The sequence below is a fragment of the Dryas octopetala genome, chromosome 9 (assembly GCF_963921425.1).
Source record: "Dryas octopetala chromosome 9, drDryOcto1.1, whole genome shotgun sequence".
Lineage (NCBI taxonomy): Eukaryota > Viridiplantae > Streptophyta > Magnoliopsida > Rosales > Rosaceae > Dryas > Dryas octopetala.
In genome coordinates this window covers 19089959-19116216 of record NC_141374.1, presented here as the reverse complement: position 1 = coordinate 19116216, position 26258 = coordinate 19089959, and the positions used below count along the sequence as shown (strand labels likewise).

The window sequence follows — 26258 nt, the reverse complement described above, 5'->3', positions numbered from 1 at the left end:
GACTCAAACTTCGTAATAACTCACAGATTTTAATTTCAAACTTACTTAATATGTCAACCACGTGTTTTAAGTTTTTTTTTTTTTTTTTTTTTCTTTTATGATTTTAGTTCAGTTTAAAATTTATATTTCTAAATTCTAAAACCTAATTAAAATGCAGCTTAGGGAACATTGAATATATTACAAACATGTTTGCTTTTCAGATGCTGCATTGAAAATTTAGGGGGAATATTGCCATATGTTGTAAACATATTGTGGATAAAGCTTCGCTTGTAAAGAAAAAAGAAAGATATTCAAAAAGATTCTTCATTTAAATTTTGATGAATGTAATTTTTTGATAAAAATAAAGTTACAAAGGGAAATTGTTGGAATTACATTCTGCAAAAAGTACATATAAAGGGAAATAGTTGGGATTACACTCTGCCTAATCTTTTATCACTTGTCATCTAGCATTAAATGGAAAATATATTTTAAAATTGGATATGGTATTTATGTGAACTTGCAAATGACCTGTTGTGTTTAGACTAGTGTTGATTTATATCCCTTTGTGTCTAATTGCTTGCTGCATTAGCACAAAATGTAATCAATACCTACCTTACATGGTTCATAGATTTTCTTAAGTAACAAGAAATCGGAGCATGGTACCTTTCAAACAAAATATTGGCTGGAAAAAAAAACTAAATATTGACTAATGAATAGAAAATAGAAAGAAAATGTTACTTATACTAACTTTTTTTTTTTTTTTTCAACTTATGTGGTATATGATATGCACACACTACATGATTACATGAAAAACACTTATATCGTAGAGTCTATATAAAAATGTCATACAAGTTAAGAGAAAAATGAAGCTAAATAATATTATTTTAAAAGAGAGTAGAGATTGGCTCCTATGGTGTAGAATGAAAAAAAGAATGTCAAATTCATCTTTGATTACATTTTTAGTCAAACAGCAATAAATAGCTATAATATTTCGACCAAAAAAATAAATAGCTATAATCTAAGATAATATGTATGGCCCTTTAAAAAACAGGTAATATGTATGGCATATATTGCACTTCACACATGGAAGATTGAACAAAATATATATTAAAATGCAAATGTAGGTGTGGTTGGAAACTTGGAATTGGTCCCTTATTAGAGTCAGACAATCTAATGATAAGTCTACTTGACATACTTGTACTTCTTTTTCTTTTAGGTTATCTTTTAGGTTAGTCTCGGACCTAATCAATGCGTTTACCAAAGAAAAAGAAAAGGTGTGGCCCGTGTGGGTGATGGAAAGTGTAAGTAGTGAAGGAAGACGTATTTGTTAGCTACTAGTGTACCCGAGCTTTAGCTACACCTCTTATTGGGCTGTGACCTGTCTTGGAGACAAAGTCCCTTTTGACTTGGTGGAATTTGGTTGTATACTTGTATTTTTTTGGATAAGGCTCCTTCAGTTCAGCCCTTCAGCAGCAGCCCAACAGCTTTGGCTCTCTTTGAATAGAGCAAAATTTGCAAAACTTGCATGCAACATGTGTATATAATTTGTATCTCTATCTCCCTAATTATGTAAGAGCGAGGCTATGCAGATCACCATTAGCTGTTGAGTTGACCACCCTAATATATTTTGTCTAACTTTTTTTCTATTTTACTCTTTATTGCAAAAACATGATGAAATCACCCAGATCCATTCGGTGGTCATCTACTGAAACATCCACCAATGTTCGGCAGATAAGTATCGAATAAATACAAATATTTCGGCAGATAACTGTCGAATGTCTTTTTCATTTCCATTCGGTGGTTATCCACCGAATAATCCACCAATGTTCAGCAGATAACTGTCAAATAACTATAAATATTTCGGTAGATAACTGTCGAATGACCCGATGAACAAAATTAAATTTTTTTATTTTAAGGATAAAGTTGAAATTTTGAAATAGGGTGGCCAGAATAACACTGGCCATTATGTAATTTAGCTGGTGATAAGAGAGATACTAGAGTACATATGCACTCGTAATAGGTAAATATTTTTTTCTTTAAATAACTTCGCCCGTTTTGTTTGTGTTTAGTTATCTGTTGGGCCTCGGGCTCTTATTTTGCCTAGAAAAAATGGAGGAAGCAATCCATAAACAACAATTACCCAGTTGGCCAGTTTGAGCCAGGGGCTAAGATGCAACCAGCTTGGATCAAAATCAAACCATAAAGTTCAAGTTGCTTAACATGTGAGCCCGATTAGTTTTGCATAACATCGCTTAACATGTTACTCATCACTTTGCTGTTTAAACAAACCAAGGCCCAATTGAAGCTCCAGTGAATTGGGCTGGGCGGGCCATGACATGGTCCAAGGCTCCAAGTTGACGATATCAAAATTACCTTTTCAATTTATTTTTCCTTTTTATTTAGAGGAAGGAGAAAGCAAATGATATATGAAGGAAAATGCCTAATTGTAGCTATAAGCTCCAAAACTATCCTTCAAATTAAAATAAAAAGAGAAGCAACTATTAGTCCACATACATTGGACAACAGGCTAAACTCTAAAACGATTTCACTCACCAAAGTTTTATAAGTTAATTATTATTTTCATACACTATGTTGTGTCGTAAATTTGTAGTTTTATTTCAATGATCATTTGGTTTAGTTGATAACATATCGTCTCTTTTTATCGAAATAGTTCGATTATGGTAGACCTCGATTATGGTAGACCTCAATTGATTAATAACTTGTAATTTTATTAAAGTATACATATGCCTTGTTTGACCCTTTTTTAGAATTGCATTATTAATTAATAGGGTTTATTTCATATTTAGTACCTAAACTTTGACCCTTGTTTTAATGTGGTACCTAAACTTTTATTTGTCCCAATTGAGTACCTAAACTTTTATTTTGTGTCGAATAGGTACCAAAATGAATTTTTGTGAAAATTGTCAATAAAAATTAGGGGCAATATAGTCAAAGTATATTTTAATTATTTTCTTTATATGTTTAAAATTATTAAAAAAAAACACACAACAAACCAAAAAAATAAAAAATTAAAATATAAATATAAATTTTTTTGAAATGACTATATTGCCCCTAATTTTTGTTGATAATTTCAACAGAAATTCATTTTGGTACCTATTAGACACAAAATAAAAGTTTAGGTACTCAATTGGGACAAATAAAAGTTTAGGTACCACATTAAGACAATGGTCAAAGTTCAGGTACTAAATATGAAAAAAACCCTAATTAATATTATATTTATCAGAAATGAAAATAAATAAATAAACTTATTGGTCACTGTCAACATTGCTGTAAAGTCCAATTAAATACACGTTGGGTTAATGCCAAGATAGATTTTTCTAATGAAGAAAAAAAGGACAAACATGTTGTACAATTCCATTATGAAAAAACAAAGCATTTGGCTTTTTTATCGTGCAACCCACTTATACCTGCACATTAGAATATAGAGTGTGAAAATTTATTCAATTCACAAAGTGTGTCATGCACTTTGTCGAATTAGGAAGTTAGGACCACGAGAAAGCTATTGTATTAGCCTCATTATTGAAAAAAGAAAGAAAGAAGAAAGCTTATTGAATTATGAGAGAGAGAGAGAGAGAGAGAGAGAGAGAGTACGTGTTTATGGAGAATTATAAAAATCTCTGAATATAAATATGCAGTTACGTATTATGTGATGTTTGGTATTGTATAAAATATTTCCCCATTGTTTCTTCGAGCTGATGGATCTGAGAACATACATGCTTATATGATGGAGAAATCAATGTGTTTTGAGGTCAACTCTAACTAAACTGGATTCTTAGCATTATGAAAAGGAAAAAAAACCTTTCTTTCATAAGGGACAAAAAAAACTTATGGGTTTGTGCATTACAGTATTTATATTCATCTTATGGATAAAAAACGTTATATATATAAAAACTACAAATGAATACCAAAATAAATAGCACCGAGCCTAAAAACCCTAGTTAATATTTTTTTTTTGGTGTGGACTTGTTATGAATATGGCTTTTGTAACGACTACATCATTCCAAACCTAAATGCTTATAGTTTATAATCGGAGTGAGATAATATATATAGGTGAGATTTGTATTTTTAAAAGATATGAGTATTATGAGTAGTATGTGAAGTATTTACTTATATAATGTGCATTGTTGTGTTACATTTTCAACCTGAGATATATTTTACATCAATAGCTAGTATCAAGTCTCATAACTATAATAATTTTCATGTGATAAAATTTAAGATATCTCGCCGACTATTATTTTACTTCATCATAATTCCTATGATTCAATCTTCGATCATAATTTTTCTCAAGTCCAGTGGACTAGTCAAGAATATCTCTGAGTTGGTCCACCTTTATTGTATTCATTAGTGTTCCCATCGAGTTATTATTTCTTTCCTACCCTACCTGAGTACTTTCTCTCTTTATCACTTGAGTTAAATTCTCAAGCACTCAAAAATCGGACAATTATTGGCTAGAAACCTAGAACTATATATTTCCTAAAATTCACAAGTGAAAAAAAAGAGAGATTATTATTAGTAAGGAATGTAACTGTTCGTATGACTAATCATCTCGGCATAACGACAAGTCACACAAGGCCCAACACCATGCTGTTTGGGCCTAGACCCAAAAGACTAAGCCCTTCCTGGGCTCCTAGCCCATGATCCACTAGGCTCCGGCCTCATGGGCTCCGGCCCCTGGGCCCCGGCCTCTTAGGCTCCGGCCTCCCAAGCTCAAGCCTCCCGGGCCCCCGGCCCGTGTCAACTAACTCGGATCCTCGAGACCGGTGCCACGTGGCGCTCCTACAGCGCAAGTCACCACAAAGGACACGTGTCGTCACCGGATTGGTTGACACTCTTCCAAAGGTACTATAAAAGAGGTACCTTCTTGTCACAAAAGGACGACTGAAATCATTATTATACTATTCACTCACTCTGCTCTCAGATCTCTCTGAACACTGACTTGAGCGTCGGAGGAACTTTGGCCGGCACCACACCGGTGCCCTTCCCGTTCACTTTTGTGTACCTGTGCAGGGTGCTTGGATATCATTCTCTCTCATTACTCACTAGTCGGACCAGCTACCCGTTCCTGCCCCACTTCGACGTGTCATCCGCTCAGTGGTGGGTCAACAGGCCTACGTGGTTCGACTCGACGTTGACTGCTCTACCATTTTTGGGCATCAACAGTAACATTCTTTGAGAGTCATCTACGTCTTATTCTGACCAATTTAAAAAATTAGTCTGTGTAGGAAAGCTAACCGAAAACACTTTAAATTTTTTAAAAAATTAAAAATTTCTATACGAAGCCCTTACAAAAAGTTACATCACGTGACTGTATTTGATTGCACCTTCGAACTCGTGCCGCATTGCTATCAACTTATCGTGGCGCCACCTGAGTGAGAGAAGTATCCTGAAACGTACGCTCATGCTCACCCACGTGGCCACATGGTGCAAACCTAACGTTATTATAAAAGACAAAAATAATAACAAAAAAGAAAAAATATATATTTTCCCCACGTGTCACGTCGACCGTCACTCCTCAATCTTAAACTTAACTACTGCTACGAGGTACCCAAAGCCACGAGTTGGGTGCCGCACGTGGTTTTCAACTTGCAAATCCCGGTCTCCGACCGAACCAACCGGTCACCACCCCCGCCAAATGACAATCTTTACAATCTGACGGTCCAGATTTAATACTGTCCCCCAATCAAAATGACAAAAATGAAAGACAGGGAGAGGTGGTGTACAAGGATTATATAATTATTGCTCTCATCCATATGCCCTTCTCTTTCTTTTGTTTGGACTTCCTCTATCCAAAGAAGCAAGAATTTAGCTTTTCTTTGTTCATGGTTTAGGAGCTTTCTGTTACTAAATAGTTAAAGGTGTTTGTTCTTATTCTTGTTGGTTTCAAGATTCAACAAAAAGAGCTATTTTTCTTTTTTTGGGTTGGACTTGAAGGTCTTGGAAGTTTATTTTTACTTTTTTTTTTTTTTTTTTTTTTTTTGTGGTGGAAATTAGCTCTGGAATTATTTGTGGGTTTGAGCTGATATATTGGAATGGAGAGGGATTTTTTGGGTTTGAGTTCAATGAATGATTGTGTGACTATGAAAGAGGAGGCCAATGATGAATCCAAGAGCTCAGGTTTGCTTTTCTTGGTTTCTTGCTTCTAACTTGTGTTTCAGTTCTGGGATCACAGTAGCCTAGTAGTATTGAATTTTTAATTGTATGTTAGGCAACTTATTGAGTTTCTTGCACTTTTGGATGGAAATTCACTGTTTTGTAATTGGGATTTTGAGTTTGTGCTCTGTTTGGTTGCTGGAAAATGATGGAAAAGAAACTAATTGAAGTTTTGAGTCTAAACTTTACCTGCTGAGCTTAAAAAAAAGTAGTCGGTTGCAAGTTGAGTTGGGATGATCACTTTAGGATTTTAATTTATATTTTCATTTTCTTAGCCACCAAATTGAGGTTTGGATAACAATTTCCATAGGAAGTCTTAAGAGTACGACATGTACTGATGTACATAACAATATTTATAAGCTGCAAGCCTGCAGTCTTCATAGCAGGATAAAAATTTTTCTGATGAAAAGCATCCATCTTACTGATTTAAAACATTTAGAGTGTTTTGTATTGATTCATGGTAGATATGTACCTAAAGGTAAATTAGGGCTGCTGTCTGCTGTCTGCTGTGTTGACTTGTGGGTCAGTCAGTCAGTCACATAGAAACGTTCAGTTTGTTTTGCCGGTGGTAGGAGCATGGGCTTAGTTGTCTTTTAGTTTAAACTATTTTCTTCTTTCTGCTAAGAGTTTTAAACTAACTTCCTCGGTAAAATGTGCCATTGTTTTGAAATATTTTCTCCATATTTTAGTTTGTTGGGTTGGGCTGATGTATTATGGCAATGTAACACGTTGGCTTGAATATAAAAAACTTGCTACATTAAATTAAGCCTGGCCAGGTGCTACAGCTACAACATTTATAATAAAAAACTTACACAATGAGCTCCATTTATATTAAGATATAATAGATGAATTTAATAGCGTAATCTAGTCGAGCAATTATTTTGATAGCAAGGACTAAAGTTTCTAATTTATATAGTTCTCAAATCTGCTTTTGTGAATAGTAGTGCCTGCCCAGATGCTACCAACTTTTATAATAAAATACTCACTAAATAAACATATGTGATATAAAGTATACTGATTATAATACTTTACTGTCTATCATTTCCTTATCACAGAGTGTGCAGCTCAAATGTTCTGAGAGAGGGTTTTTAAATATTTTGGGAGTTAGCTAATTCATAAAGGTTATTGTTTATTCTTTTTCTCTTCATCTATTTAGAAAATAACGTAAGTTGACAATGTATACTAGATATGGCTGTATTCATATTATTGTTTATTGTGATCTCTTTTGTTAGAGAATTTTATGTTAATAATATATAGTTTGACAGCTGTAGTGAACATAGATGTTGAGAATAATTTGTGCTCTCAGATTTAACTACTATAACTACATTGCAAGAAAAATATGGTTCTTGTTGGCATCTAGACTTGCAGGGCCATTTATTATTCTTTTGCTTTTAACCTAAAATTTACCATATTGCTGTTCTATTGTTTAGGTATTTTGAGCAATCATCAACATGATATGATTGTTAATGGTTGGCTTTATTACATTGGATCCAAAATTTAATTGAAGAATTTATTTGTTCAAACTAATTGGTCTGATATTCCATTTCTATCAATTTTGCAGCACTACTAAGAAGTTCAGGGATGCAGTGGTCATTTTCAAACAAGGTTTCTGCACTTCCTCAATTCCTGTCTTTCAAGGCTCCTCAAGAAGATAGGCCAAGAAAAAATGTTCAAGATGCATCTGCATTTATGACCATATCAACTGCTGATGCTTTTGACTCTAGGCAGAAGCCATTCTCTGGTGTAATCCAGGTATTTCATTTCTTATTTTTTGAATCTTTTTCCCCCCAAAGTTTAGCAAAGTTATGCTGGTCCACAAATTATTATATTCTCAAAGAAATTGAATTATATACAATCCAATCCTTATATATTCCATAATTTGGTGTCAGTATTTAGGATTTCAAAAAATTAATCTTACTTATCTGTTTTGCTGAAGAAACACAAGTAGTAAAGTTTGAATCTTTGTTTTGATTTAATATTGCTTTAATGTAGGTTCCCTTTTGGTCCATATAGTTTGGTTCCGTATGAGCTTATTTGCCTGCATCTTTTGGTTATATTTTTGTAGAAAAATTTCGTACTTGATAAGCAAGCTGGAAATCACTATGCAATGACACAGTATCCCATGCAGCACTTTGATGCACATTCAGTTCATCATCCTCAAGAAGTGAAGATATACCCAGTAGCCAACCAACCCAATCAAAAGATTCCTATGACTTTGAGTACTCCAATTCTCCAATCCCATCATCCTGTTGGGCAGAACATGGTTGGTTCTACAATAAAACCGCAACCACTTGGAGGAGTCCCGATTCTAACTCCCGTATCTGTTCTTTCTTCTAAGAGTTCGATAGTTGGTACCACTGATCTCAGGTACTTTTACACATACCAATTGAAATTGTACAACAGATAGTGAATCACAACTTTGGTAAAAAAGAAATCCTTGATGCTAAGATGAATTTCATATGTAGGAATGCGTCCAAATCTTCTGGGGCTCCTGCTCAGTTAACCATCTTTTATGCTGGTTCTGTGAATGTTTATAATGATGTATCTTCTGAGAGGGTATCTTTCATCTGATTCTTCCGTTTTCTAGATTAAATTTTAGGTGGAAAATTTTGATTTTGATCTCTTTATTTCTCTATTCAGGCCCAGGCTATTATGTTGCTGGCTGGAAATGGATCTTCTCAGACTCATAGTAAGTTACCTTCTACAGCTCAAGTGCAGAAACCATTCCCTAGTCCTTCCACAGGCAATGGTTATTTTGTGAACCAATCCCATGTTTCATCAATCTCTGGACTTCCTAGCCGGCTTTCTGCAACTTCACATGCTAGTTCCCACTCTGGAGGAGCATTTAGTAGCACCAATGAATTAGCTATAGTGAAACCAGCAGGAACTTCAGCATCTCCTATAAATCACTTAGAGCCTTCTAAAATGGCTAGTTCAGTGGGATCTATTATTACAACCTTGATTCCAGCAGGTATAACTTTGTGTATTTTCTTTTATGTATGCTACGGTTACTATTATATCTGTGATAACAATGCCTATTGTTCTCAATTTTCATTGAATTTGTAAAATATCAACATGAAAAATATCTAATTTCTCTGTTTTTGCAGTACCTGTGCCTCAATCACGCAAAGCATCCTTGGCTCGGTTTTTTGAGAAGCGCAAGGAGAGGTAACAACTTCCAAGGGCCCCCCCCCCCCCCCTTCGATAATTTTCAAGAGTCCATTAGAATAAATTTCTGCAGTCCTATTTGCAATAACTCAAGTGGAATGTCATGAATATTTTTTGTACTGTGGGGAAAATGGTTGCTGAGAAATTGATCACATCATTAATGCTTTGCTTATTTAACTTGTATTGTGTCCTGCTGTAGAGCTTGTAAGCCTGACATAGAGCTTTATGTGCGTTTAGGATGATGAACACATTGCCATACAATATCAGCAAAAAGTCTCCAGACTGCAGCACACCTGGATCTGATGGAGTGAGTTTCTCTATCAACTCTTCTGGTTGCTGACTTGCTGTCCTCCCCAAACTATAAATTAGCCCCTAAGGTGTGGGGTGTAGCCAAAGGGAAGAAATGACAAGGTTTCCAACTGCTTCGGAGATGTTGGGAGAGCTCATTATTAACAATTATTTTTTGCTTTTAGTTGTAAGATCAATTTTTTGACCTGAAGGTTTAGATATATATGATATATACGCATATAGTATATGTGGTTCAAGTGTTCTTTTGTTACTTTTTAAATTATGTTGTAAAAAAAATATCTTTTTTGCATTGCAAGAACAATTTAATAGTCGTGAATATGTATTGATATGGACATATGGTTTGATATTAATGGAACAGAATATTTTGCCACAATATCGACTTCGATGACTGTATACATTTCAAAATTATTGCATATAATATAAAGAGTATATACATCTATTAAACTGTATCATGATTTATTTACTATTGTAAACAAGATGTGTAAATATTAGGGGTGGGTATTTTAACCGTGCAACGCCAAAACAGCCGGACTGCATCGGTAAAATACCGTAAAAAATTGTGTTGACCAAAAAAGTCAACATCGCAAAGAAAACCGAACCGTATCGATTTTGGTTCCACATTTCATTTAATCAAATCGCACAGTATAAATAAAACAAATATAGATTTTTATATTTTATACCATTTTGATATACTTTTTATACATATTTATATTATTTTTATATACTTTTTATACACATTTTTATGTTCATTAACTTGTAGTTGTAGTCATTGATTGTATAATTGTATTTGTTTTTAACTTTTAAGTTTTAAACACTAAGCAGGTAAGTAAGTTAAACAAAGTTCAATGTGTGAGCCTTTTTAGTTAAATTCATTGAATCAACTTGTAAACTTGTTTTTTTTTTTTTGCCAAAACTTGTTAATTAGGCTGGGTTTGTATCATTAAAATAATTGGGTTTAGGCTTAAAAAAACAAATCCAAAGCCCAAAAGTGCCAATCTGAATAATAGCCCATTAGGTTCAGAACCGTAGTGGAGAACCGTACCTTGAATGGTTTGGTTTGGTTTGATTTGATTTTTCTCCTCCATTCTCGATTTTTAGCACCAAACTGCACCGTATAAGGACGTCCGGCGCGGCGCACGGTTCCGGGGGTGAATCGGGCTGAACCGCACCGCGCCCACCCTTAGTAAATATTGTAAAGGAGTTGTATGCACTAATTATATGCAAAGTATTTTGAAGATATGCGTTTAATTGTTATAATGAGAGTTGCAAAAGTTTAATAATCTGTAGATGATCCTTTTACTGGAATCAGAAATCCTAGCTTTTATTTGATCAAGGTAAGTTTCAAAATGGAAAACAGTTTTTGTCTTAAATCGTTAAAATCTCAGTAGTGCTATATATTCCATATTTTTATACTATAATTTTATACCACTTTATGTGACAACTTACATGACATTCATACATTGGATACTAAAAAATAAAAAATAAAACCCAAAAAGAAAAAAAAAAAAACTCTGTCTAATAAAATAATGGCACGTAAGATGGTATAAAAATGTGATAAATATAACATTATTCTTAAACAGTAATTAAATCTATTGACCAAAAAAGAAACCCGGTAAACTCCGACGATGATAGTGTCCTACGCGGGTCCATCAGGGCTGCTGTGATGACACGAATCAATTGGCAACGTCTCGGATTGAATCATTTATTCAAAAAACTCGACAAAAGTTGGAGGGTTGATTAACGGAAAAGTCCATCAGAACTAATACATTGCGTCGTACCGAATCCAATTCCAAAAATTCCTCATGCAAACTTCAAGCACCTTCGGCTTCTCTTTAAAAAAGCTGATTCCACAGAGAGAGAGAAAGAGAGAGAAGCATGGATGCTGCAAAGGTAATAGAACTGCAGGAGTTCATTAGTCAATGCAAGTCAAACCCTTCAATCCTCCACAAACCTTCTCTCGCCTTCTTCAAGTCCTATCTCCAAAGGTATACACTTGCTTGTGTTCATCCATCTTAGTATATGTATATATCCTGTGTATGCAAAATTGTGTATGATTGGAATGCAATCGTATGTTTGAGGCAATTGGGTTTCTTTGTTTCAGCCTGGGCGCTCGAATTCCGCTGAACCCGAAAACGGTGAGACCTTGTTCTTTCACAATAAGCTTCAATTTTCATAGCAATTTCAATTTTTTATATGTATGTAGGTATATATGTGTGTGTATGCATATTAGGCGTTATGGACTTACAAAATTTAAGCTGTTCTGGGAACGCTGAGCTTCTAATCAATCAAATTTCCAACTTTCCCACATTTTAAAATTGCATAGGAAAATTTTGGATTTTTTTTTTTAATTTTGTATTTCAAATTTCAGTAGGTTTTACAAGTGACAGGAGTTTGGGAATTTTTATGTATTTGGGTTGCATCCTGTTGTGGTGCTCTTCAATGATATTTTATGTACTAAAGAAGACCAATGAGTAAGACAGACAAGATCATTCATACTGCTACTTTGAAGAAATTCATTATTATTTTGAGCCCACGTTTTTATTTATTTATTTATTATTGTTTATATTTATGTGGTTGTATATTTTGCATGATGTTGCTGTAATGTTGGTTCTGGTAACAGGATAAAGTTGACGGTGACATGTCAGACACTAAAGAATATGTTGATGCCAAAAGACCTGATCCATCCAGGGATGATGATGATGATGACATTGTTGAATCTGATATCGAGTTAGATGATGCTGATGTTGTGGAGCCTGATGATGATCCTCCAAAAAAGGTTAGGGCTAGAAAAAGATGGCAGTGATGTGGTTGAGGCCTACCATTTCATTATTCATTACCACCCCAACTTCTTTTCCCTTATTTTTTAACCTCTAGAAATGATCCTGCCTTGAAATTGTTTACCTTGTCTATTCTTTAATTGCAGATGGGAAACCCATCAGTTGAAGTTACAGAAGAAATGCAGGATGCTGCACAAATAGAAAAATCAAAAGCTATAGCTGCTAGCTCTGAAGGCATGGCATCAGATTGTTGTGATTACAATTTTTAGTTGAGATTTCTTGGCTTGTATTTTTCCTATCTCTTAATTGGTAGTATATTCTTTTCAGGTAAGCTGGATGAAGCCATAGATCATATAACAGAAGCCATCATGTTGAATCCAACATCAGCAATATTAATAGCAACCAGAGGTAATTTCATTTTTCAAAAGTTAGATTTACCTTTATTTCATTGTGCTTATTGTTTTTGTCCTCATTTTTTTATTCTTTTCTCATTTGTATCATTCTCTTGGAAACCTTGTATCCTTGCTTTCAGCTAGTTTCTTTGTCAAATTGAATAAACCAAATGCGGCAATTCGTGATGCTAATGCAGCGTTAGAGGTTGGTTGATGACCCTTCTGTACTTGTTATTGTGTTCACTGTAGGAGAAGTTTGAATTTCGGACGGTAATGAACATTTGATAAATGAGCTATATATATTTTTTGTAGATTAACCCCAACTCAGCAAAAGGATACAAAATAAGAGGAATGGCAAAGGCCATGTTGGGCCACTGGGAAGGAGCGGCAAGTGATCTGCATGTAGCGTCCATATTAGATCATGATGAGGAGATTGGTTTGCTGCTTAAAAAGGTGATTTCCTTATTCTAGAAGGAGAAGTTTCCAGGGAAACTGTTCCTTAATAATTTAATTTTAAGCGCAGGTTGAACCTAATGTCCACAAAATTGAAGAGCATCGCAGAAAATATGAACGCTTGCATAAAGAAAGGGAGATGAAAAAAGCTGAATGGGAGAGACAGCGACAGGCTGAAGCTCGAGTGAGTAGAGTTAATATCATCTTATGCTTTTGTTAAGAAATATCACATTTCTTTGATAGTCGCATAGTTTTGTAGGCTGCATATGATAGGGTACAAAAAATGAACAACCTGTTGAAGATTAGACTTTGGTACATTTGGCACTGTTTTTTTGGGGTGCTTTTCGTCTTTCTATGTGGGAGTTGGTACATGTTTTAGTTAGGTGGTAGTATTTTTAAGCCATGGCTTGTTCAGGCCGAAGATGGATCTTGGATGAAGTGCATGTGTTATATCCGTTAGGATGATTATATATGAAACCAAAGCATAGGCCTAGATCCAAAAGATGATATAAGAGATAGAAAACCTTCATGCTAAACTAAAATTCTTTCAATTTCATGCAGGAACGGGATGCGTTGTCTGCTCTTAAGGATGGTATGGCATTTGATTGATATGTATTCATATTTAATATGATATTAATATTGCATGTATCTTTATATTCAATGGTGTTTCTAGCTGTGGGGGATTTTTTAATGTTTTTTTTGGGTGTTTGACAGGGGAGGTCATCGGTATACACTCAGCCAGTGAATTAGAGACAAAGTTGAATGCTGCTTCAAAGGCATCACGCCTTGCTATCCTCTACTTCACCGCGACATGGTGTGGTCCTTGCCGTTTCATATCTCCTTTGTATACAAGCTTAGCTGGAAAGTACCCAAAAGTAGTTTTCTTGAAAGTTGATATAGATGAGGCAAGAGATGTGGCTGCACACTGGAATATCAGCAGCGTCCCAGCCTTTTTCTTTGTAAGAAATGGTAAGGAGGTTGACAAGATGGTGGGGGCAGACAAAACTGCACTAGAAAGGAAGATTGCACAATATGCAGGTTCAGTGTGAGCTAATCCTTTTTGGATGCTCTTGGCTTCTGTAATGATACTTTTGAAAGTCATAATTGAAAGAAACGTCCATCTAAGACTAGAAGGATAGTTCTATTCCTAGTTTAAAATGACTGATCAAAGTTGTGTCCTCAAATTACTAATCTGTACATTACACTGGAAATAAAATCCTGCTTTCTGAGCCAGTTGGATCTTTTTAATGGTGTCCATGGGAGAATGCCTGTCTGAAATGATTGTGCTTTTCATGTTTAATTGACTTGCCAAATTTGTACCATTAGCCTTCTGGCGCTGGCAGGTCATTTTCCACTGCTTTTCTTATCATATGAATGTGTTACAACATAGTGGCCAAAAAAAAAAAGAATGTGTTACAACATGAATATCAAATCGGAATGTAAGCTTTATTATTAGTAAAAGTCTTCTAAACAAAAAATGTTCAAACATAGCTTGTATTCACGACCTATGAATTATGTATCGGCTATCATGCCCAGGTTCATTTCAAGGCAAAGTGATACCAAACTTCATTTCCTCTCATTCTTGGAATAGAATCTGAGAACCACGTAGAAAATAAGACCCGGTAAAGAACACCCCAAGCTAGCAAGATAAAGATATCATACCAGATGTTTTTCAAATTGATATCCATCGAGTATATAACATCTTCTGCAATCAACGTGCAATTTGTTGGCAATTGTGTGGTGTTGTGCGTATAACTCAACTTCACGTCTCCTATTGGTCCAGGCGTAAGATCTTCTGGCAAACCTGAGTAGCAACGTATGCCTTGGAATTCGTTTGTTAGCATTGCCTCAAATGGGTACTTAATGGCAGAGATGTAATGCACCCACCTCCAGTAAACTGGTATCTGCTGACGCTTGAGGAAAAACCCACAAGTCAGAAAGAAAAGAGCTGTGGTGGCTATCACAACAGCATACCCTGTGATGTAACTTGGCACCAGTGCGCTCACTAGCATCACATAAGCATTGGTGGTAATCAGTGAGGCATACAGGATTATCCAGAAGTTGAAAAGACTGCTGTTCAGACGAAGCAGGACTTTGGTAATGGCAGCAAATGTCAGACCTTGAACGGCAAAGAAGGGGAGGTAAACAATGAGTGAAGAGATGACGTACGAAGAAGCACGATAAGCATTGTGAGAAGTTTCCCTAATGAAAATGAACCTTTCTTGGATGAATGTCGGGACAGCATCATTGGAGGAAAAGAAAACCAGGCAAACCGAAAAGATGTAGAAGTTGAGAAGCCTGTTTATGTCTTTGAAGGTAGAATGACTCAGATTCTCGAAAAGGGAAGATAGAATGAGTGCCATGACTGCCAGCACAAGCTCACGTGAGAGGAAGAGTTCAGGAGTGCGAACCACATTGAGTGCTGTGCGCCATGAGAGGACTGCAACCTCACGGAGCCATGGGTTTGCAAATTTAGGCCCATGATCTGGCTCATCAAGTACTTCTTCTTCTATATCGAACTCTTCATAAGAAGGTGCATAGGAGGAGTCAATGGAAGGGCTGAAGACTACAGGGGTTTTAGTAGTACTGCGTCTTGGTGGATTTAGTTGAGGTGTTGGATATTGGCTTGACATTTCACTTCTTAGTCCTGACATTGACATTGGTGTCTTTCCAGGGGTCCTTCCCGGAGTCCTAGCTGGAGTCCATGATGGCGGGCGACGAGGGGTTCCTTTGACACCGTGGTATATCCACACAGAGAAGTCTTTGTAGAAGTGTGAAGCTAGACGAGGGTTATAGACACCACTACTCTGCAAGTGCATTGGTGTGTGATGAACTGATTTCCTTTGAAGGGAGTTGTCAAAATCCTCATCCTCATCCTCATCATCATATTCCAACTGGCCAGATTGGTCTGGTCCAGGTGTCCTATTTCCCAAGGAAAATGCTTGACTACGGAGGCTAATCATGTGCTTGGATATTGCAGGGGAGTTTCTATAAGGAGTTCGATTTGGTTCTTTCCGAACTGGGGTTCTGGCCACCTGATCAGGTTTGATGCCATCGCGTTGGAAGACGACGAGGGGGTCTAGTCCCACAGTTGATTCATCATATTCTTTGATCACATCTAGGAGATACTCAAGGCTATTCTCACCATCCGGAACTGGCCTTCCAAATCCAGAAAGGTGGGCACCCAGACCATATGGGCTTCCCAAATATATCAGTCTTCCTCTGCAACCACATTAGGAATATAGCTGAATAAGCAAAATGTCATATTATAAGTCTATGCAACCCCTTAAGCTTTTATAGAGAAGCCAATGATTAGATCATTGCAGATCATTTTCAGCAACATTAATTCTGCTGCATAATTTGATTATTAATTAATTTAATTTGTACCTTGCTAGGATTGTAATGCGGTCCAGGAGCATTTGAATACGATATGAAGGCTGATGAATGGTCATGAGCACGATGCTACCACCTCGAGCTATGTCCTTTACCTTTTCCACAACACTGTAAGCGCTTGTAGAGTCAAGACCAGAAGTTGGTTCGTCAAGAAACAGTAGGGAAGGCTTGTGGATGATGTCGATTCCAATGGACACCCTACGTCTTTCTCCTCCCGACACTCCTCTCCTCCCCTCATCGCCGATATATGTATGTGTTGCACTCTGCATATAATTATTTTACTATGTAACCTCTTCAGAATCATTATATTTGGATATACATGTCTGTTTTAATTTGTACTGTGTGAGTGAGATATCAAGAGAGTTTTAATTACCTGCAAGCCCAGCTGGTCAAGGAGCTCATAGACTCTCTTTCTCTTTTCATCCTTGGAAATAGAGGGAGGAAGCCTAATCTCAGCTGCAAACATGAATGTCTCAAAGACAGTCAACATGGGGAAGAGCTGGTCATCTTGCATCACATAAGACGAAACCATCTTCATGTAGCTTGCAGTAACCTGAAGATTATATATAATCTTTTTTTCTTTTAATTTGTTTCCAAGAAGATAGAAATTAAAAGGATCATATCAATCAATCAGCTATGTACTAACCGTTTTTGCATCAATTCTAACAGAGCCTTCCAAACTCCCCTGAGCAATCCGTCCGGCCAAGGCATCAAGAAATGTGGATTTGCCAGCACCACTAGGCCCCATAATAGCCATGATCTCACCTCTCACTGCCTGGCCAGAGATGTCATTAAGAAGATAAGCCTCTTTCTTAATCCAAACCCCATCTTTTTTTATCTTCTTTGTTACACTGTATGAAAGGTTATTGAACTCAAGGCCATGGCCTGGAATCATCTTCGAGGGTCGAAGAGGCCCAGAAATATTTGCAGCAAGTGATTTGTCCATGTCCAACAGACTCTCAATGCTTCTGTTAGTGTCATTCCGGCCTAGCTTTGCCATTGTGGGATGATGCTCAGAGAGCACTTTTTTGGCCTTCCTTCTTTTTGGCTTGGCCTCAAGAAGTTTTATTAAGACCTGAGAGATTGAGCTGTGAACTGGTATTAAAGAAGGAGAGGCAGATGTGAAATGTGGACAAAAGGTGACTGTTAAAATCAAAGTAATTAAAGGGTTGGACGGTTGTGATAGAGTGGACAAAAGGAAGGAGAATGAGAAATCAGACGGCAAGACTTAAGTAATTAAAACTTTCACTGGGCCTGTCTCTCTCAAGAGCCTTTGGGTTTGTCAGTAACTAGCTTTGATATTCCCGGAAGGTGTTCTGTTTTTGTTTCATTTGCCACAAGAGACAACTAACATCCATTTACTGTCATAAATGGCATTTCCTGGTTTAATTCACTAAGAAGTTATTCTTGTTTCTGTTTGATGCAATGGGTTTGTACTATGAATGTTGCCTCTTAGCTTTCACTGGTGGATTTTCTTAGAACAGCAAAGAGAATTAAAAACATGAAGACAAATTTGAATTTGGTAATACTATTGATTGAACAATTAACATGCATATATGTAGACAACAATCACAACACATGACTTTGGCAATGGCTCCAAAAACTTTTGGTCGATCTCTAAAACTAAAAACATGCATGCCAATTGCAGTGCAAGTAATTTTGTTTTCTTAATGATAATCAAGGGAGTGTGATGTAGCTAGCTGTATTATGGAAGACCTTCTTAAATCAACCAGCTGTGTTTTTATTGTTCTTAAATTAACCTCGCTGGCAGTCTGTCTAGAGAGCATGATCGAGATACCCGTTTTCTTGGAGATCGAGTTGATGCTTTTTGATCTTCCTAAGCTTTCCCTTGTTTTCTTCAGTTTCGGCTCCCACGTAAGACAAGTTTGTAATATTATATAATGTCATGGAAGAAAATATATGAATCTAATGATATGTCTCGAGCAGTACTTCCAAGTTCTATATATATTAATGGAAAAGTATGAAGCTCATGTATACATACATGTCTCAGACAGAATTGCAGAGAAGGAGTGTTTCCAATTAATTTCTATAAGATTCCAATTAAGTTGAGGCACGCATGCACTTAATCGCATACTCTCGGCATTAATTGACATGGTTCAACCTCACCCTTGTGTCGATCAATGACTCGACTCCATGGTTTGATTGAGCCGTGCCAATATCGGGTGCCTTCCTTTGCACATCTATGCTTCATTTAATCAGCTGCTTAATGTGTATTAGGTGTTAATTAAGTTCCGGTGAGAAAAAACAGCTGTGAAGTAAAGTCAGTTGTGAAATAAAACAGTTAAGTGTTTGGTAAACTATGTTTTCAAAAGTGATGTGAGTGCAAAATATAGTATCAAAGTGTTTGGTAAATGTTAATATAAAAATGTTGTGACTGTGTATAATTGCTAAAATGGACATGATGCTGAAAGTGCATTTCATTTATTTGTTTGGTAAAAATAAAATGTTTTTTTACTTGTTTTTGAAATTTTTGACTACAAATTTTTATTAGCATTAATTTTTCTAAGAAACATTATTAAATAAGCATGCCTATTACTTTTTTAAGTATATTATAATTTTAATCGTATAAATAAAATAAAATAATTAATTATATCCCAATATAAAATATAACTAACAATAGCCATATTTTTTTAATTTAAAATAAACAAATAAAAATTATATAAATTAATGAGGATATTTTGGTTACGATAAAATATTCATTGTTGTTGTAAGTCATTGCAGCTTTCAAAAAAGTGGGATGGTGAGAATGGAATATGATAGTCAATGCAATATGTTCATTAGTACCTACAAAAACCAAGAAATATATAATTACTGAAATTGATACGAGTATATTTTCAATTTCCACCAATATCTTATCTGATTTGATTCCACACTCATAGTTAATTTCCATATTTACATATGTATGTAAATCATATGTACATAATTGTTTTTCTTGTGCAATTATGCATGCATGGTTTGTTATCACAAGGTTGTTGACACCTTCAAATGAAAGTCATGGTAAAGGAAAGGAAATTTATGCCCATAACAAAGTGCTCCATAGCCTCCATTTTCACGAATCAAACATGAAAGTTCAGTAGTTGAGTTGTCTGTCTCATACATATTCCAATTAAATTACGTTTATGTGAAAAAAAATATGAAAATAAAGAGGAGGTTAAATGGGGGACATAATGCATAAATAGGAACCATACAAACGGACAAACCTACACTGCACACCTATCAACTGTCCAGCTATAACGAAGTGTAGTACGTGGAGAAAAATTTGTATGTTACAGGCCGGGTATATATCATTACTTGCACATGCCCTTCAATTCTCACATGTTAGTTATATGATTCCACCTTTTGCCATACTATCCAATACGTCATGAACCAGAACAACTTAAAAAAGCTAACCGGCCACCAAAAAAGATTTATTGTATATATGATTATTACATTAAGTCACTAGTATATAGTATATATACAACTGAACTGGCGGAAGGAAAAACACTTTCTTTGCATTTTAAATAACTTCCTTATCAACATGGTTGGTTACCGTGATGTCATGTATGCCTGTCAATATTAGGGTGTTGGACGTTTCATACTTTGTTTTCATGCACACTAGTGCTGCTGCAATTAATTTGTTAAGAGAATTACCCGCTCACTATTCTTTTCTGCTCTGTTTTTTTGTAACTCATACACTACTGATCACCAGTATATAATGATCTTGATTTTGTTAAAACCAAAACACATAGAGCAACATAAAAGGGTACGTATCAACGTACATGCTGTGAATTGTGAAAGACCTGTCCCTATTTACTCGTTAAAAGACCCCATCCCCATGTGTTTCATGATCTCCTAGACTTAGTTAAAAGTCAAAACTTGAATTTATTTTTGATTTTTCAGTAAATAAATAAAAAAAACGAACACAGATAATATCGATCTTCTGAAGATCTAAAATATCTCTAACTGCCAGATGGAAACGGTTTCTCAATGGGAGTGATAGCAGGAGGAAACTCTCCACAAATGGAAGTTATCAGAAGCCCTCTAACCATCGATCGGTCACTATAAATTCATAAGATAGCAACCGCAGACTCGCAGAGAAACCAAACAGCCTCAATTGTTCGAAAAATTAACCTCAAATCAAAACTATGGCTTCCAATCACTTGTTGTTGTTGTTTGTGATGATAATCGGATTATCGGGTTTTGTGGGTTTTTCTGAAGCTGGGAGAGACCCTGGTGTTGTTTTTCATGCAGGAGTAGAAGGTGGCGGTTCGAATGCTTCAATGACATGCGTGCAGAAACTGTTTCCTTGTCAGCCATATTTGAAGAATCCCGAAAAGGCCCCTCCTGCGTGCTGCGTGCCGCTGAAGCAGATGGTGCAGGACGATACCAAGTGCCTCTGTGGCCTCTTCAACAACCCTGACATCTTGAAGGACCTTAACGTAACCCAGAATGATGCCTTGAAGCTTCCCAAGGCTTGTGGCGCAAATGCTGACATTTCTATTTGCAAGAAGGGTAATGAATTAAGCTTCTTTTTTAAAATCAGATCATCCTTATTTGCAATAAGCAGACTTGCAGAACCTTTTTTTTTTTTTTTTTCCCGATATTTATGCCTTTTGAGATTTTCTCTATCCAGAGTTCTGTCAAAGTCTGTTTCTTTTGCCATTTTTTACTCTTCAGTGGCAAGTAAGAGAGATGTCAATCACCTTGTTCACTTGGGAATGTTGAAATGAGTTTGTTAATCGATTTTAACAGATAATTCAAGATATTTATACATATATGATTGTTTATCTCTGTTATTTTCCTTCACAGATGCACAATCACCCCCAACCAGTACACCAGCAACTCCATCTACTCCTGCAGCCTCTAACAATAGTAAGTTACTAGTACATTTTCTTAGCTATAAATCAATACATAAGTGATGGTTGTTGGGTTTCAGATCAGTTGTAATACAGGACAAATAAGTGATGGTTGTTGGGTTTCAGATCAGTTGTAATACAGGACATAAACATCAAACATGCCCTCCCTTGTAAGCTTGACAGTTGGATCAGTGTCTTTGCTCATTGTACTTTTTTCTTCTTTTAGATTCTTCCTCAAGCAGTTCAAAAAGTGCAGCCTTTGCGCCTTCTCATTTTGGTGGATCTGGTTTTGCTGAACTCTTCATGGGTCTAATCATTTCAGCCTTTTTCTTTTAGGAATGTCAATTTGGTCACTTAGTGAAGAGCTATTTTATGACTTAGTTATCTGTTTGATGGTTCTTGTAATCTAATGCCATTACCTTTTGAATATTTAGTTTTGGCAATGGTTCTTAGTTAGAACTTATTTGCATAAAAAGGCTTTCTTTATTCGCTGCAAGCTTTTTTGGTCTGATACTCAGATATGGTCTATTTTGGATGGCACGAGTACTATGAATTTTGTACAAGGAAACCAAAACTTCCATTTCCTGGCCAAGACGGTTCTAATTTGAACTTCAAAATCAGGGTCTTTACTCTGCACTGCACATACTTCCATCATGGTAATACAAGTTTCTTCTTGACTTCTACCAGGACAATTAAGAACAATTGCAGGAATCATTTGGAGATGTTCAAGGTCATTATTTATAAAGTGATATGATTTATCTTACAAACAAAATGAAATGCGCAAAATATGTTTCAAAAGGTTTGCCTAAAATTGAGGTGAAGATATTAAATTGTGACAAAGCATGCAAGGTTCTTATTTCAACCTAATTTTCCTTTTCTTTAGGAAATTGAACCACCCAATTATCTATATTGGATTCAAAATTTAATTTGGTTTCACTTGAATTGTTGGAATTATAATACACATTATAGTTTTAATTTTGTTTTAATTTTGTATGTTAATGGATTTCCCATGAGTTTTATAAGAATAAGATAAAATTTTAAGTACTCAATGTAAAACAAAAGGCATTACTTTTCTTTACAGAAAGATTTTGAACATTTGATAATAACAATTTTAACTAGAAATTTAAAATCCGATAATAACAAATAAAAAAAGAAACAGATCGAATATCACTCATAATTGTTCAAAAATAAATAAATAAATATACGAGCATCTGAATGCATAAGTCGCAAAATGTGAAGCGACAGGTGCAAGCATAGTTGCTCACAAGTCTCTCTTGGCAACGAGAAGGGCTGATTGCGCTAACAGTAATAAACGCATCAATGACGCTCTACTGATTGCCTTGTTTTTATTTTTTGATAATCAAATTCAATAACAAAAATTTAAATAAAACCAGAAAATCACACTCAGTGAAACCAAAGGATGATGATAAAACCAAGAGATAGAGAGAGAAATTTGAACCACTGCCAAGAGTCTGTCACAGCTAACACCAGAGCGTGCCTCTTTCGGCTTTGCAAGATCTGAGAGAATTAATGAAAGGGAATCAAGGTTTATACTTTATATAGATAAAGAGGGGAAACCCTAGTTTGGACTTTGAAGTTGGGCTACAAAAATAATCTTTGGGCTTTCTATTGGGCTTCAAGTTTTGGCTCATTTAAACAAACACATACACAGGCACTCGAAAATTCTGTCGCAAGTCGTAAAGTCATAAACCCCCCTTGGAGAGTTGAGTGCAGGCAGGCCTATATAAGCTTAAGCCCTCATCGATCACAGCAACAAATGCAAACCAGATGTCACAGATTCATCAACATGGCAACCAAGACCTCCATTGCCAAAACCATAACCGAGCTTTATAAATGTAGTGGGTCCCTCTCTTCTCTCCCCAAACATTTGGTCTCGCTTCCACCGTCACTGTCATTATCTTCTTCCTTCTTTAGCTCCTCTCCTGCTGTTTCCTCAGTATCCGAGTCTCAATCAACGCTCTCTTCCCAAGCTCCGGGTGGGTGGATCTCTGTGTTCTTTGTATGTTTTCTGCTTCTGGGTCCGGCTTAGTTTGCCCAAAATATTGATGCTTTATTGTTATTTTGGCTTTGTGGATTATTTTCCTTTATTTTGATCAGAGAGGGAAAGGTCAAGATGGTCAAGATGGTTGCTATTTCTTCCTGGAGCTATCACTTTTGGCCTTGGCACTTGGCAGATTTTCAGAAGGCAGGAGAAGGTGCTGTTTTTCTCTTCCTATTTCAATTCTAAAGTTTTATTTTTTTCTGCTAAATTTGTTAAAGTACTCAATAGTTAAAAATGGCCCCTTTTAACGAGTCTCTTTTGTTACAGATAAAAATGCTAGATTATAGACAGAAGAGGTTGGAAATGGAACCTTTAAAATTGAACAATGTGTCCCCATCAAGTCAAGAATTGGATGATTTGGAGTTTAGGAGGGTGAAATGCAAAGGACATTTTGATGAGAAAAGGTCAATCTATGTGGGCCCTCGTTCAAGAAGCATTTCAGGAGTGACTGAAAATGGCTACTATGTCATCACACCCCTTATGCCGATCCTTGACAATCTTGAGAGGTAAATCAATTGGAGTTTCATAAACTGCCCAAACCATGGTGATATAATGAATCTGCAACATATTAAAGTATTTGCCTTCTTCTCTCATTTTAAGTATGTTAAGGGCCTTGAGTTAATACATCAAACCATTTATGAGTTATTCCTATTTATTGTTACTTATCACAGTCTCTTATGTTGATCCCATATTTTACATTGAAATAATTGTTTCAATTGTCCATTGTAGCTGCACTTTTGGTTGTGAATCATGATTCAAGTACTACTTGAATCCATTAATGTTCCCTACTCTTGTGTACATTGACTCAATTGAACAGTCATTAAATATTTCAAGATTTCTGCTAGACTACAAATTACCAACCGGTTAACTCAAATAGGAGGTAGTAATATTGTTTATGCACTGAGGATAACAATTCAGGAATTTGAGTGGTTTGTTGTGTATCTTTTATAAATTGGTGCATAAATTTCAAACTTGGCTCTGTTGGACTAGGATTATATCCTTGGGTTGGAAAGAAACAGCCTTTTGTACTGGGAAGTTTAGGGTCCTAAGTTCTAACATTATATTAGAGAACTTCAAAATTTCATCACCTCTAGCGTAATATGTGCATACGCTCATTTATCACATCTCATGTTTTCATAGTAATTTTATTTGTCAGTGACTTTCAAACAAATTGCAATGCTTATCTGTTGGCTGATGATCGCATTAAATATACTTTTTCCAGCGTGCAATTGCCAATTTTGGTCAACAGAGGATGGGTCCCCCGAAGTTGGAAAGACAAGTCTTCAGAAGTTTCACAAGATGGTGAACAACCTTCTAAGCTAACACCCTCCTCTGTCAGAGAGGTTGAAACAAGGTCTTGGTGGAGGTTTTGGACCAAGAAGCCTGAAGTTGTTGAGGTTATTTGTTTTCATTATATCAATTGTTTTCTTATGACAGAACATTGAAGGTCTAATCTTAATTTTATGCAACTTACAGGATCAGGCCCTTGCTCTTCCTCCTGTTGAAATTGTTGGAGTAGTTCGAGGGAGTGAGAAGCCTAGCATATTTGTTCCATCAAATGATCCAAACTCCTCCCAGTGGTTCTATGTTGATGTTCCTGCAATTGCTCGTACTTGTGGACTTCCTGAGGATACTATTTACATTGAAGACGTAAATGAAAATGTCAATCTGAGCAACCCTTACCCGGTTCCAAAGGATGTCAGTACCTTGATTCGGAGTTCAGTCATGCCTCAGGACCATCTAAATTATACTTTGACATGGTATACTTTCACATCTTTGTATTATCATATTTACACATGCACATGCGTTACGTGATGCCCCAAGTTCTTTGATGATGAAGGATTTTTCTTTCAGTTCAGTTTGGGAAGATAATGGTAAACAATAAAGAATCAAGAAAACCAACAAGTATTAGGACTCACTGCAACATTTTTCACTAATATTTGTTATATTTTGGGCAGGTATTCCCTGTCTGCAGCAGTTACATTTATGGCTTTCATGAGACTAAAACCGAAAAGGAGCCGGAGATAGCAGAGATTTCATCTTAAGAGATCCCAGTTCTTCTGAACTCTGCCATTTGTATTGATTTTCAAGACTGTTGAGCTATCAAATCAATTCCGCTTTTGTACTGTCCTTATGAAATCAATGTCCATGTTTAGCAGGGCTGATATCCACAGAACGAAAGTTCTTGGGCTAAACAAGAAACAGTATTTTATCTTTTTTTTTTTTTTTTAATTTTCCTGGGGTGGAGGGGGTTCTCCAAGTGGTACAGAGACATGCTATTTTAAAATTGATTATTTCATGTGAGGTTGTAGAAGATCTAAGAACAAGACCAGCCGAAAAGAACCAGACTAGATGGTCGTGATGCGCTTCCTTTTGTACAAGTTAACAAGGAGGAATAAGGTTTATGAGATCTTGTATTCTTGTTCTTGGTAGCTTCTTGTATTCATGATTTTGTTTATTCATTTTTTTTAACACTACCTACATTTGTCTTTACTTTTGGTTCTTAGGGGAGCTCTAGTGTTTGCAAACACTCTTGTATTCTTTTTTTTTTTCTTTCATCTTTTCCTTGTGGGTGGTGCAGGACTCGCACTTTTGTGATTGGAACTCCAAACCCCACTTACATCATGTAAACACCAAAGCCAAAACTGTACGGCTGATGCCAAACATCGATGATGTACACCATCGTATGTATCTTCAT

At 36.0% G+C, this 26258-nt stretch overlaps 5 protein-coding genes across 6 annotated transcripts; 4 read left to right on the top strand and 1 right to left on the bottom strand.

Annotated features, from left to right (window-relative positions):
• Positions 1–5764: 5764 nt before the first annotated feature.
• Positions 5765–10000, top strand: JAZ3 (jasmonate-zim-domain protein 3). The gene is given in 8 exon segments (XM_086227681.1): positions 5765–6114; positions 7712–7902; positions 8216–8517; positions 8616–8706; positions 8791–9121; positions 9258–9318; positions 9556–9655; positions 9658–10000. Coding segments are annotated over 8 exon segments (1191 nt in total). The 5' UTR covers positions 5765–6029; the 3' UTR covers positions 9688–10000.
• Positions 10001–11425: 1425 nt separating this feature from the next.
• TDX (tetraticopeptide domain-containing thioredoxin) lies at positions 11426–14490 on the top strand. Its single transcript, XM_086256944.1, has 10 exons — positions 11426–11612; positions 11729–11762; positions 12248–12403; positions 12551–12638; positions 12732–12812; positions 12937–13001; positions 13109–13249; positions 13320–13433; positions 13811–13841; positions 13964–14490. The coding sequence occupies exons 1-10, from the start codon at positions 11503–11505 to the stop codon at positions 14296–14298; spliced, it is 1155 nt and encodes a 384-aa protein (XP_086113070.1). The 5' UTR covers positions 11426–11502; the 3' UTR covers positions 14299–14490.
• Positions 14491–14815: 325 nt separating this feature from the next.
• LOC147275341 (ABC transporter G family member STR-like) lies at positions 14816–17642 on the bottom strand. Its single transcript, XM_086228133.1, is given in 5 exon segments — positions 14816–14866; positions 14869–16471; positions 16637–16905; positions 17016–17195; positions 17289–17642. Coding segments are annotated over 5 exon segments (2457 nt in total).
• A 3145-nt stretch (positions 17643–20787) lies between these two features.
• LOC147275340 (Bifunctional inhibitor/lipid-transfer protein/seed storage 2S albumin superfamily protein) lies at positions 20788–21834 on the top strand. The gene is made up of 3 exons (XM_086228402.1): positions 20788–21154; positions 21452–21514; positions 21725–21834. Exons 1-3 carry the CDS (start codon positions 20788–20790, stop codon positions 21832–21834), a joined length of 540 nt encoding a protein of 179 aa, XP_086084528.1.
• A 1377-nt stretch (positions 21835–23211) lies between these two features.
• On the top strand, positions 23212–26037 carry SURF1 (Surfeit locus 1 cytochrome c oxidase biogenesis protein). Of its 2 annotated transcripts, none has more exons than XM_086256198.1 (6): positions 23212–23491; positions 23613–23714; positions 23828–24066; positions 24783–24957; positions 25037–25320; positions 25519–26037. In XM_086256198.1, exons 1-6 carry the CDS (start codon positions 23276–23278, stop codon positions 25586–25588), a joined length of 1086 nt encoding a protein of 361 aa, XP_086112324.1. In that variant the 5' UTR covers positions 23212–23275; the 3' UTR covers positions 25589–26037. The 2 variants fall into 2 exon arrangements, with proteins under 2 accessions (XP_086112324.1, XP_086112323.1); XM_086256197.1 differs by having other exon boundaries at positions 23212–23495; positions 23617–23714.
• Positions 26038–26258: the final 221 nt, after the last annotated feature.

What these genes read in the sequence shown, in the direction of transcription:
- TDX (XM_086256944.1), top strand. Translation starts at nt 11,503, where the DNA reads ATGGATGCTGCAAAGGTAATAGAACTGCAGGAGTTCATTAGTCAATGC. An exon ending in TTCAAGTCCTATCTCCAAAG is followed by an intron (nt 11,613 to 11,728) that starts GTATACACTTGC and finishes TCTTTGTTTCAG; the next exon opens with CCTGGGCGCTCGAATTCCGC. An exon ending in TTCCGCTGAACCCGAAAACG is followed by an intron (nt 11,763 to 12,247) that starts GTGAGACCTTGT and finishes TTCTGGTAACAG; the next exon opens with GATAAAGTTGACGGTGACAT.
- LOC147275340 (XM_086228402.1), top strand. Translation starts at nt 20,788, where the DNA reads ATGGCTTCCAATCACTTGTTGTTGTTGTTTGTGATGATAATCGGATTA. An exon ending in CATTTCTATTTGCAAGAAGG is followed by an intron (nt 21,155 to 21,451) that starts GTAATGAATTAA and finishes TTTCCTTCACAG; the next exon opens with ATGCACAATCACCCCCAACC. An exon ending in TCCTGCAGCCTCTAACAATA is followed by an intron (nt 21,515 to 21,724) that starts GTAAGTTACTAG and finishes TTCTTCTTTTAG; the next exon opens with ATTCTTCCTCAAGCAGTTCA.
- SURF1 (XM_086256198.1), top strand. Translation starts at nt 23,276, where the DNA reads ATGCAAACCAGATGTCACAGATTCATCAACATGGCAACCAAGACCTCC. An exon ending in ATCCTTGACAATCTTGAGAG is followed by an intron (nt 24,067 to 24,782) that starts GTAAATCAATTG and finishes TACTTTTTCCAG; the next exon opens with CGTGCAATTGCCAATTTTGG. An exon ending in CTAAATTATACTTTGACATG is followed by an intron (nt 25,321 to 25,518) that starts GTATACTTTCAC and finishes TATTTTGGGCAG; the next exon opens with GTATTCCCTGTCTGCAGCAG.